Source organism: Macaca nemestrina, chromosome 11 (assembly GCF_043159975.1).
Source record: "Macaca nemestrina isolate mMacNem1 chromosome 11, mMacNem.hap1, whole genome shotgun sequence".
NCBI classification, from domain to species: Eukaryota; Metazoa; Chordata; class Mammalia; order Primates; family Cercopithecidae; genus Macaca; species Macaca nemestrina.
In genome coordinates this window covers 125,737,964-125,751,548 of record NC_092135.1, presented here as the reverse complement: position 1 = coordinate 125,751,548, position 13,585 = coordinate 125,737,964, and the positions used below count along the sequence as shown (strand labels likewise).

At 42.1% G+C, this 13,585-nt stretch overlaps 1 protein-coding gene across 1 annotated transcript in view; it reads left to right on the top strand.

The window, feature by feature from the left end:
* The window catches only part of LOC105473974 (putative solute carrier family 19 member 4), a 39,687-nt gene that overhangs the window by 16,483 nt on the left and 9,619 nt on the right, over positions 1-13,585 (top strand). The window contains 1 exon segment of the mRNA XM_071073475.1: positions 4,302-4,375. Coding sequence (XP_070929576.1) covers positions 4,302-4,375 — 74 coding nt within the window.

Genomic DNA, 13,585 nt, shown 5'->3' with positions numbered 1-13,585 from the left:
CTGCCACCAATCCCCTGTCCCCACTCCTCGTCCCTGGCAACTACTGATTGGTTTTCTACCCATATAGTTTGTCATTGGTTTTCTATCCATATAGTTTGTCATTATAGAATGCCAAATCAATGGAATTATTTTTTTATATAGCCTTTTGCTTCTGGTTTCTTTCCTTTAGCACGATGTCTTCAATAGAATAATTTTGTATTGAGAAATGGAAATACGGTGTAGTTAAGGTTCTATTTTTTCAGAAACATTTTCATTGAACAGGTGACCTTTTCACTAAACAGGTGAAGGAATGAAAGACCTGTGTAAAATTAAAGCCATGAGGTCATTCCAGTGGAAGTGGTTCTCATTAGCTACCGCTAGAGGTTTTTCCTTGCCCTAGCTAAAGTTCAATCTTATTAGAGCTTAGTGCACAAATTCTGTAAATCTACTCTGTCTCATGGGAAAAATTGTCATTCTTACCTATCTATAAATAGATAAGAATTCCTACAAAATATTTAGAAGCTATCTTCTTTAAAAGCAAAAAGGCAAAAAGGCAAAAAGAAATCATTTCAGAATACAAAATTAAATGAAGTAATGCCAGGACATTTTTTTAAAATCTATTTTGTAGTCACACTTGTTCAACAGAGGAAAGGATTGCTTCCATTTAAGAAATGTTAGCACTAAGATTCATATAGATTCAGTACTACACACTTGTTCAATACAATATGCTTGTTTGAGGCTATTCAATGTGCAAGCATTACTTTCTAAAATAAAATTTAAATTCCTCATTTACTATCTGGTTGGCAAATTGCTCTTCAGTTTTTCAGAAATTATTCTCTGTATCATATGTTAGCAAGAGAACAAGCTTGAAATCAGCAAAATCTGGTTTTGAATTTTGATGTTTATAGTGATGTGCTAAAAACTTTTCATTTTGGAAAACTTCAAATACATACAACATTTTGAAAAAATAGTATAATGAAACCTCATTTTCTCCTTACTCAACTTTAACAAGTATCAATTTATGGCCAATCTTGTTTCATCTGTACCCCACTCCCCATGAAATTTCTCACCCCTGCTTCTAGATTATTTTAAAGTAAACCCTAAAGATGTAATCTTTTCTTAATATCTCAATTTTCTTATGAATAAAATGACTATAAGAATATAAATGAATATAAGACTTACTGTATGAGTTCTTACACAGGTTAAGTGCTGGCCTCTAAACCACACTATTCCTGGCCTTTAGTGTTGTCAATATACAAACATCTCTCTCTCTTTTCCTAATTGAAAAAATAACATCTATTTACATTAATCAACATGGTTAGGAGGCACTTACCTTTTCGAAGGACTTTTACGTTAATCAGCTCCAGATATTTCCGTTACTTTTCGACAAATGCATTATATCCTAAGTTGAAATGAATGAATTCCTATAACTGAATTAGTTAAAATATGACTAGAAATAAAAATGATCCATCAATCCTTCTATTCTCTTTTCTGCCACTATTTTGTGTATCCTAATTTAAAATTTAAGTGTCTTCTTTGTTGGCAAATCAATACCTTTTGCTCTTTCTTCAAAAGGCAGGGGGCCACACAAACATTAAAACCTGAAAACAAGTCTAAAATTTGGCAGAAAAATTCAAGTTTTACGTTTTGTATCCCTTGATACTTCAATATTTCCGAATCCTTTTATCTTCTTGGCCAAGAGGAATATATTTAAGTCACTCCTTTAAAATATTTGTATTGCCACCATATCTCCTCTGCTAGTCTCTGCTGACATCCTCAATGCTGGAACAACTTTCAGTTTGGTTCTTCCATGGAAAGCTATTTTTAAGCTCAGTTGCTAAAGAAGAAACCAGTTTACCCAGGTACAGAGCAGGATGAGCAAAAACATACAGCTCAAAGGCATAACAGAAGACAAACCCTATTCCTATATACAAAGAAGAAAAGATGTTATTACGAATGGCTGGTCTTGAAAACTGTGCTTCTTAAAAATTGATTTTTTGGTAGGAATCTAATTAAATATGCTTTCACTAAGTTTTTAAGAGCCAGTAATATGGAAGTGCATTGATTAGTAACTCCCAAATCTCAATCATAATTGTCCATTTATCATTGACTCTGTCTGCACTCATGATATTCCACTAATAGGATGCCAAATGCCATTTTTAAAAATTGGGATATAAAAGGTAGAAAGTGCAAACTGAATCAGCATTTTTCTCTGACACAGAGATTCAGCAAAGAGTAGGATGCAGCAAGACTTCCAGAAGCGATTCCTTCATTTTCCCAGCATCTCTCAAACTGCTATCACAACATGAACTATTTATGGATTTTAAAAGATCTTAATGGATTTATGAAGATCTTAAAAAGAGGTTTTAAGACACATCTTTGAAGATGACTGAAAGACTAGGGGAAGAGGCCCATGAGAAAAGCTAAAAGAAGCATTTTTATCTCAACTAGAAAAAGCTGAAGAGTAATTTAGTAATAATCACCAAGCCGGTTATGGAGAGAGTGGTAGATATAATCATCTTTACTGAGGGCGTAAGAATATACTGTGGTTAACTAATGATATAAAATGATTTTCTGGCAGAATCTTATTTCCAAAAACAGATGAAATTCACAAGTTTGAATATAAGAGGGATTTGGAGGGGATGGGTAAATAACCATACAACATCTCGAATAAGGTTAATTTTTTAAAGTAAGCCTTTAATTAGGTAAACGAAGTAATAACAACCCACAAGTTTTACACCAGAACACCCACCTCTTGGTTACCTGTTACCAGACCTCTTCATCCCTCTCATCAGCCCCCACTTCCCCACTTTCACCCCCCAGTTTGCAGAGATAACTTTTGGAATGAGAAACAGAATGAGTAAGCGCCATTTCTTCTTGATCAAGGGAGTTGAAAGTAAGACGCCTCCGTCATTCACTAATTTCTTTGCCTTCACCCTTCTCCTCCCTGGATGGTCTTGAGGCTTAAGACATGAAAAGCAACTCTTATCACCAAGTTTGGGGAGTATACACAAAAAGAAAAGGGAAAGGCCAGTGGCCCCAAGTGCCCCCTTGATATCACAGAAACCACAGCTGCTGTGCTGCTCTGCCTTCATTTTCCTCACTGGGAAATACAGAGACCCTGCCCAGTGCTCACAACCAGCAGCCGTTGCACTCAGCCACTCTGGGACCAGCTGATGGCCTCTGATTGCACCCTCCATTAGATTAACCAGCTAGCATAACTGGTACTTTAATCTACCTTTAATTAAATAAAAGTTAGAATCATGAAAACGCATTTTTAGTTGCAACCTCAAAGGGATTAGTAAGGAGAGGGGCACTCTGCGTAGAAAGATTACCTCCCAAAAAGTCAAATACAGTGATGACATTATTTTAAGTGCATGAAATGGGGATTCGTCTGGATTTGGAATAGGCTCACATATATCAAAATGGATATTTTTCAGTGTGTGTGGAATATGTGGTATTTGACAGTCCAGATAGCCCAGATGAGTGTTCTCACTTCATATTCATGGACTCAAATGCAGGATGTGTGTGGTCCATCAGCCTTAGGTTCCACTATTTCATAAACTATTTTTTGGTGTCTTAACTCAAAGGACAGCTGAAGTCAAAGGCCAGATTTTCTTTCTTTTCTTTTCTTTTTTGAAACAGTCTTGCTTTGTCGTCTATGCTGGAGTGCAATCTCGGCTCACTGCTACCTCAGCCTCCCAAGTAGCTGGGATTGCAGGCACACGCAACCACACCCAGCTAATTTTTGTATTTTTAGTAGAGACGGGGTTTCGCCATGTTGGCCAGGCTGGTCTCGAACTCCTGATCTCAGGTGATCTACCCCCACCTCAGCCTCCCAAAGTGCTGCGATTACAGGCCTGAGCCACCGTACCTGGCCCACATTATCATTATCAAACAAAATAAACTCCTTAAATGGATTTTCAGTGAGTTTGGGTCCTGATCATTTAGACATTGCCTTGTTTTCTTACTTTTCTATCCTAATGGAGATGGTCTCCATGCAATTACCTTAGGGGGAATGGGATTGAGGGGTTGAACTTAAAGGAGAAAGGGGTGCCATGGCTGGAATATGACACCAAATCTCATGCTGAGGCTTGGTCCCTAATGTGGCAGTGTTGAGAAGTGGTGTCTTTAAGAGGTGACTGGGTCATTCAAGAGGGATCAATGCCTTTCTCCTGAAAGGAAGCTCTTGCTCGCTTGGGAATGGATTAGTCACCACTCCAGTGAGTTGTTATAAGCAAGGCTGCCTCCCATGTTTGGTCTCTGCACATGCGCTTCTCCTTCTCCTTCCTTAATGGATTTATGCGCTGTGTTATGACACGGCACAAAGCAAGGCCCTCGCCAAAAGCCAGCCAGATGCTGCCCCCTGATCTTGGATCTCCCAGCTTCCAGAACTGTGAGCTAAATAAGCGTCATTTTTAAACAAATGTTTTAGTCTCAGGTATTCTCAGTCAACAGAAAATGGACTAAGAGGGGGACTTTAGGGTTGTTTGAAGTTTAAACAAATTTCAGTCAATGTTTTTAAATTTTTTTATTAAGAAAAGCTTATTTATTAAAGGCAACAGACTTTTTAAAAAACATTAAAGTAAGAAAGGCTTACTTGCATTAGGCAACAACAGACTGGATATCAGAAAAATCTTTACACCACAAAACCCTTGGATTTCATGGATATACATTTAATTTTTAAAAAAAAATAAATGGCTGAACTGGTAAGAAACTAAGAAAAATCCTCAGATGCCAAAGCAAGAACAGGAGGCCAGATAGCTAAGGAAGCATTGACTCTGCTGTGTGCTCAGGGCATCTGCTGGTTCCCCCAGAACCTAAAGTTTTGGTTCTAGTGACAACCCCAAAGGACCACATCCTCAGTGAATGATGAATCAGAACAAAATACAAAATGACAGGGGGAAATCCCTCAGGAAGAAGACTAATCTGGGTGGAGTCTGGAGAATATGCCCTCAGCATTTGTCTTTATAAACCAGCACTCACATAATTCTGGAGTCCTACTCCTACAGGCTACACTTTTCTCTTTTAAGCTGAAAATTTAGTTTAAAGTGGTCCTGATTGGCAATGTCTCCAGGCACCTATATGTAACAAAGGCAAATGATTTCTGAAAGAATGTACCTCAATACAGGAATCAAAATATTGCCACACATAAAATTCCATCAAATATGAGATTATGAATTTTAAAAATTCAGAATCATACAAGGATATAAAGTTTCAGGAACAAGCCAACTGAAGTAATAGATAGCAAAATCAGACTAACAACGATTTGACATAGAAGAATGATCAGTATTCGAATATAAAATGTTCAGTATGTTTACACGTGGAGGAAAATAACATCATAAGAATAGAACAAGATACATAAATAGAACATCCTAAGAATAGAACAAAATAATCAGGAATTTGGGGAAAAATAGAACTACAGTCATGGGAAGCATAAGTATGTTTTGGTTAATGATGGACCGTGTATATCAGCAGTCCCCACCCTTTTTGACACCAGGGACTGGTTTCGTTGAAAACAATTTTTCCACAAACCAAGGTGGGGGAATGGTTTCAGGATTTCAAATGCATTATATTTTTGTACATTTTATTTCTATTATTATTGCATTGTAATATATAATGAAGTGATTTTACAACTCACCATAATGTAGAATCGGTGGGAGCCCTGAGTTTGTTTTCCTGGGAGCCAGTGACAGATCATAAGGCATTAGATTCTCATACGGAGTGCACAACCTAGATCCCTCACATGCAAAGTTCACAATAGGGTTCACGCTCCCATGAGAATTTCATGCCGCTGCTGATCTGACAGGAAGCAGAGCTCAAGCAGCAATGCGAGCAGTGGGGAGTGGCTGTAAATACCGATGAAGCTTCTTTTTTTTTTTTTTTTTGTTTTTGTTTTTGAGATGGAGTCTGGCTCTGTCTCCCAGGCTGGAGCGCAGTGGCCGGATCTCAGCTCACTGCAAGCTCCGCCTCCTGGGTTCACGCCATTCTCCTGCCTCAGCCTCCCGAGTAGCTGGGACTACAGGCGCCCGCCACCGCGCCCGGCTAGTTTTCTGTATTTTTTAGTAGAGACGGGGTTTCACCGTGTCAGCCAGGATGGTCTCGATCTCCTGACCTCGTGATCCGCCCGTCTCGGCCTCCCAAAGTGCTGGGATTACAGGCTTGAGCCACCGCGCCCGGCCTGATGAAGCTTCTCTTGCTCACCCGCCACTCACCTCCTGCTGGCGGCCTGGTTCCTAACAGGCCATGGACCCTGGTACAGGCCCTTGGACTGGAGGTTGAGAACCCCTGACGTATATGACAGTGGTCCCATAAGATCGTAGTGGAACTGAAAAATTCCTATTACTGGCCGGGCGCAGTGGCTCACGCCTGTAATCCCACCACTTTGGGAGGCCGAGACGGGTGGATCACGAGGTCAGGAGATCGAGACCATCCTGGCTAACACGGCGAAACCCCGTCTCTACTAAAAATACAAAAAAAAAATTATCCGGGCGTGGTGGCAGGTGCCTGTGGTCCCAGCTACATGGGAGGCTGAGGCAGGAGAATGGCGTGAACCCGGGAGGCGGAGCTTGCAGTGAGCTGAGATCCGGCCACTGCACTCCAGCCTGGGTGACACAGCGAGACTCCGTCTCAAAAAAAAAAAAAATTCCTATCACCTAGTGACATCGTAGCCATCATGATGTTGTATAGCAAAGCATTACTCATGTGTTTGTGGTGATGCGAATGTAAACCAAACTACTGCACTGCAAGTCTTATAAAAGTCTAGCACGTGCAATTACGTACAGCATATAACACTTGATAATTATAATAAGTGGCCAGGCACGGTGGTTCACACCTGTAAAATCCCAACACTTTGGGAGGCCGAGGTGGGCAGGGCAGATCACCCAAGTTCAGGAGTTCGAGACCAGTGTGGCCAACACGGTGAAACCCCATCACTACTAAAAATACAAAACTAGCCAGTCGTAGTGGCAGGTGCCTGTAATCCCAGCTACTCAGAGACTGAGGCAGGAGAATCGCCTGAACCCGGGAGGTGGAGGTTGCAGTGAACCGAGACTGTGCCACTGCACTCCAGCCTGGGTGACAGAGCAAGATCCTAAAAGAGCAACTTCCAGCCCTGGAGCTCTGTTCACGTAAGTGCCCTGTACGGGTGTACCATGTTTTATCCCTTATATGTATTTTTACTGTATCTTTTCTATGTGTAAATACGTTTAGATACACAAATGCTTACCATTGTGTTACAATTGTCTACAGCATTCAGTACAGTAACAGGCTGTACAAGTTTATAGCCTAGGAACAATAGGCTATGCCATTTAGCCTAAGTATGTAGCAGGCTATGCCATCTAGGTTTGTATAAGTCTACCATATGATGTTTGCACAATGACACAATCACCTGGCAGTGCATTTCTCAAGAAATATCCCTGTTATTAAGGATGCATGACTGTAGTCAAGAATAGAAGCTTAATAAACAAGAGCTATGGAGAAGTTAAGAGCAATAAAGAAGAAAATATTAAACTGGAAGAGCTCATTTAGAATACAGCACAGAGATGAAAGTGAAAAAATTATTAAAACATATGGAGATTAGAGTGAGAAAGTTCCACAAAGGTCTATTTGAAGTTCCTTGGGGAGATAATAAGATAGAAATGACAGACAGACAAAGAAATATCCATGGAGAATTTTGCAGAAGAGATGAAAGGCATGAATTAGATTTAGGAAGCCTAACAGCTCTCCAAAGGAGTAAATGAAAAGAAATTCAAATCTAAACACACCATAGTGAAACTACAGAATACCAAAGAAAAAGAAATCTTATAAACAGTCAGAAGAATAAAAACAGCATCGCCTACAGAAAAATGATAATTAGATTGACAAATGACTTCTCAATGGCAAACAATGGAAGCCAGAAAGGTAGTGGAATAATGCCTTCAAAGTGCTGGAGAAAATAATTGCCAGCTTAGGGTTGTACACAAAGAGGAAAACGTTTCAAAAAATGAGAGTAAAATAAAGACATTTTCAGACAAACAGAAATGGAGTGAGTGAGACACACTCACTCAGAAAGGGTGTAACAGACTCTTCCAAAAGCAGCTGCTAAAGGATGCACTCGAGGAAGAAGGAAAATTACCCCAAAAGAAGGCATATGATGCAAGAGGGAGTGTGAAACAGAAAACACGTGAGTAAATCTCAACACTGGCCATGTCAAACAGTAGTTAACTTTTTATATCTTGAAGAGTTTTCAAAAACATGAGACTAACATTCTGGACAGTAATAAATTAGAGATTAGAAGAATGTTCAAAACCAAAGATTTTTGTGCTGTTCTGGAAAAGGTAAAGGTGATTAGTTAGACACTGTCAGGGTGGCATGCCAAGCCGGGAGGAGTAGCAGCCCACCTGGTGGGGAGCATACTTTATCACCATCATTATTTAGAATTGCTGGTACATGGCAACAATAAAATACAGACAGGCCCTTCATCAGTTTTACTATTGCTTTTAAATTCTCTACAGGTAATTCTCCTCCTTACTGCCTGTACCTAGGGAAGACCACTTCGTCACCACCACTGTGGTCCTAGCTAGTTGGGAGGCTGAGACAGGAGGCTCACTTGAGCCTAGGAGTTCAAGGCTGCAATGAGCTCTGGTTGTCATAAGGAGTGTGCAACCTAGATCTGTCACACGCACAGTTCACTATAGGGTTCATGCAGCCTGGGCAACAGAGCAAGACCCTGTTTCTAAAATATATGTATATATGTGTTTATACACATAGACATACATAAAAATATTTTATATGAATATAGTTGGGCATTCTTACATCGATTGTTTTGCTTAACATTATGTTTGTGAGATTAAGTCATCTCTTTGCTTCCCTTTAAGGCAAAAATTTATGAAAGTGTAGTCTATTTCCTGTCTCTCTAATTCCTCTCCTCATACTTTTTCTTAAATCCATTCATATCCATCTTTTGTCTTCAATACTTCACCAAAACCATTCCTGTCCAGATCACCGGTATCGATCCAGCAGTCATTCGCCAGTGCTCACCTCACTTCACGCATCTCGCTTGACCCGTTGGTAACGTTGTCACCATTGTCACTCTCTGCCCCTTGAAACAGTTCCATACTCACTTCCAGGACACCATGCATTCTTAATTTTACTCTTTCTTCACTGGGTGCTCCTTTCTGTCTCCTTTGCTGGTGTCTCCTCTTTTTTCAGAGGTGTTAACCCTAGAGCTCCTAAGGTTAAGTGCTTAGAAACTCTTTTCTCTAGACAGTCTTTGATGGTTTCATGCAATCTCTATATTTGTATACTGATGATGCCAAAAATGAGAGCTCAGACCTTGACTTTTCCCCCTGATCTTCAGACCGCTGTATTCAGCTGCCTACTACTCAGCATTTCCATTGGGATGTCTAGTGGACATCTGCAGTTCAGCCTGCTCCAGGTGGAATCCTCATCTTGCTCAAAACGGTGCTATCTGCCATTTTTCCCCATCTTTCAAGTTGCTTAGGCCCAAAACCTTGAAGTCATTTTTGACTCCTCCTAGTCTCTCTCATCTCAAATGTAACGTGTCAGAAAATATTCTTTTCTTTATTTTCAAACTAAATCTAGGAGATAGTTACTTCTCACCACCTCCATGGCTACTGCTCTGGTCTGAGTTGTCACTATCTCATCCACGTGGTTTATTGCAAGACCTTCTAACTCATCTCTGCTTTAATTCTTTGCCCTCTTCAACCTAGCCTCAAAATAGCAGTCAGAGCTCTCTTTATACAATATACAGGAGATCATGTCACTTTTCTGCTCTGAACTCTCCAATGGCTTTCCAGTTCATACACAGTAAAAAACCACAGGCCTGAGGGTAATCTGCAAACCTTACCTGGTCTTCCTGCCCTCCCCTTTACCTATCTGGTCTCATTTTCTACTCTTCTTCCTCTCACTCAGTTCAGCTACCCTGGGCTCCTTGAGCATCTTTAAATATTTCAGAAACCATCTTTGGACTTTAGCTTCCTTTCCCTGGAATACTCTTTCCCCCAGATATCCACATGGCTCGCTCTGCGACTCACTTCCTTTAAGTCTTTGTTCAAATGTCTCCTTTTCAATGAGGCCTGCCATGATGATCGTATTTAAATTTACATCTCTTCCCACCTTGTAATACACTCTTTCTGAATCTTTATTTCTACATTCTGGGTCCTTATTTTTAAAAATACAAACTGAAATATTTAGCAAATATTAAACATTAAATTAAAAACTAGTATTAAATTATATGATACGGGATTCAAATTAACCCATGGGGAGAAGGGTAAATGGTTGGGGCATGGATGAAACAAGATTGGCCATGAGTTGATAATTGATGAAACTGGGTGCCTTGAAAGACTGGACCATCATGAGCCCCTTCAAGACCACATCCATTGGCCAGTGAACTGGGTACCATCAAATTATTTAATTGAACAGATTGAAACAAACCATCTACATGGCCTCAGTGAGCAATTGAAACCCAAAATGCTGTTTCAACACATTCAAGTCCACCCCCAGAACAACATGGAAACCGAAAGAGTGGGACATGTAAGGGCACGAACCTCGGCGTTGCTGTGAAGCATTTTACAGATGTGATTGAAGTCCATAATCAGTTGATTTTCAATACAATCCTGGCTGGGCACGGTGGCTCATGCCTGTAATCCCAGCACTTTGGGAGGCCGAGGCGGGCAGATCACGAGGTCAGGAGATCGAGACCATTCTGGCTAACACGGTGAAACCCTGTCTCTACTGAAAATACAAAAAAAAAATTAGCTGGGCGTGGTGGCGAGCACCCGTAGTCCCAGCTACTCGGGAGGCTGAGGCAGGAGAATGGCGTGAACCCGGGAAGCGGAGCTTGCAGTGAGCCAAGATTGCGCCACTGCACACCAGCCTGGGCAATAGAGCAAGATTCCATCTCAAAAAAAAAAAAAAAAAAAAATACAATCCTAGAGGAACTGATTCAATAATCCGGGTAGACCCGATTCAGTCAGGGGAAAGGCCTTACCAGCAGTGCTGAGGTTCCTCTGGAGACGGAGAGTCAGTCTGTGTTCAGGAGCTTCAGCCTATGCCTGTGAGTCCTAGCCCACCCCTTCTGATGGCCTGTCCTGTGGATTTTGGACTGCCTTATCAGCCTCCAACACCATGGAAGCCAACTTTTTAAAATTAATTTCTTAATTTATATCTCCTATTTGTTCTGTCTCTCAGGTTGAACCCTGACTGATGCAGATTTAAACAAGTAATATACTTTTTTCTCTTAGTTGTAGTACTGCTTTTGTTGAATAACCCATCAGGTTTGGGAGCTTAGGTAGCCAGCAGCAGTGGATATGTTCCACTATTACAGCTCAGATTCTTAGCTGTAGGAGACCGTACCCCCTCAGGTCACAGTGATGGTCTGTGCCACAAGCAGCCTACGTTAGTACATATAATACACTAAGTGGTAGGAACCGTGGTCTCCAGCACCCAAAATGGCCCGAGGGCACCACCTGGAAACAGATAAGCACCACAGGTCACCATGTTTGTCCTCAAACCTCCCAACGTCACCAGGTTAATTTTTCCCCTAAGGGGACCTGGAAATATTGCCATATGGATTCCAGTAGCCAAGAACCCCAGAAATGTCTGAATTCCCCTTCTTTCCCTTTCTGTATGGACAGGAGTATAGTGCCACTGACCTCCAGTGGAGACCCAGAGATGTTGGCCTCATTCCAACCACACCGTTCGGCCCGAGACATTGGGTCTGCAATGTCTTTTTATCAAACAAACACATCAACCAGGCCACATAAGGCATCTCTGAACCATTTCCATACCTGTCCTTTAGCTAGAAAGTCTCCCTTTCTGTGGCAGCCTGCATTGCATAGTTGGTTCCTGCTCAGATGCCTCAGGACCTGAGTACCTCTTTCCTCATCCTTCTCAGGTGCTTCAGGGTCCATCTGAGCATTCTGTTCCTGAGCTCTCCAGCCGCAGGAATGAAGGATCGCATCAGTGCCCAACAATCAGGGGCCTGTGCGCCACGATCTCGTTTCCACATTCCTTTCTGGCAACCTTAGTCCATGGCCAGCTCACTCACATCCAGGAGTCCCACATATAACCCCTCCTGACCCATAAGATGTCCAGCAGTACCGTCCAGCTCTTGTGCCCCCAGGCTGACGTCTCCACCTTCAACCAGGTACTGGGAGGTTTTGCCCCTTGCTTCACCAATGAGCCATGATTCTGTCAGACTGGACCCTGCCTGCTGTGTCAGTTTTGGGGAACAGATTCACTGTGCACTGATTACCAATTTGTCTGAGTCCAGGGAGGCTCACACCCACACACACAACGAATGACATGAAGCAGGTTGATTACTTACAGGTAGGCAGCGAGGGGCATCAGAAGCCTGAGATTCACCGTGATCAAGAAGCCGGGCTCAGGAAGCCATGCGGGGCCGATGAAGTCCGTCAGTGTCATAATTTTCAGTGCAAGGTGTTTTTGTTTCCACTGCTGTCACTTTCTCTCCTCCTCCCACTCACACACACCCTGATCCAGCACCACCTGCCTCCACCTGTCTAGCAGTTTTGCAGTTGTCTTTTCCTGTCCCATCCCCAGGCCCCATCCTGTAGTGTTAATGGGGATAATAATAGGTTATTCTCAAGCCTGCAGAGGATTTAGGTCAATCTGTAGTCTAAAGACTGTGTCTGGGCTGGGCATGTTGGCTCATGTTTGTAATTCCAGCACTTTGGGAGGCCAAGGCAGGCGGATGACCAGAGATCAGGAGTTCGAGACCAGCCTGTCCAACATGGTGAAACCCCAACTCTACTAAAAGTAAGGGGAAAAAAAAAAAAGTTAGCCAGGTGTGGTGGCAGGAACCTATAATTTTACCCCAGCTACTCAGGAGACTGAGACAGGAGAATCACTTGAACCCGGGAAGCAGAGGATACAGTGAGCTGAGATCCCACCACTGCACTCCAGCCTGGGTGACAGAGCGAGACTCTGTCCCAAAAAATAAAAAATAAAAAAGACTGTCTGTATCCTCCAGTCTCTCTAAGGCAGTGGTCCCCAACTTTTTGGCATCAGGGACTGGTTTTGTAGAAGACAGTTTTTCCATGGGAAGTGGGGAGATGGTTTCAGGATGATTCAAGCACATTACACTTACAATGCATTTTATTTCTATTATTATTACACTGTAATATATCATGAAATAATTGTACAACTCATAATTGTAGAATTAGTGGGAGCCCTGAGCTTGTTTTCCTGCAAATAGATGGTCCCATCTGAGGGTGATGAGAGACAGTGACAGATCAACAAGCATTAGATTCTCATAAAGTATGTACAACCTAGATCCCTCACATGTGGAGTTCACAATAGGGTTTGTGCTCCTATGAGAAGCTAATGCTGTGGCTGCTAATCTGACAGGAGGCGGAGCTTGGGTGGTAATGTGAGCGATGGGGAGCGGCTGCGGCTGTAAATACAAATGAAGTTTTGCACGCTTGCCCACTGCTCACCTCCTGCTGTGAGTCCTGGTCTGTGGTCTGGTGTTTGGGGACACCTGGTATAAGGGGTTAGCAGTTCAGAAGCCACAGCCCCGGGCAGCAAAGGACAGCAGGTTTATTCCAAGATGAAGGGGGCCCCACTCTGACACGTATCT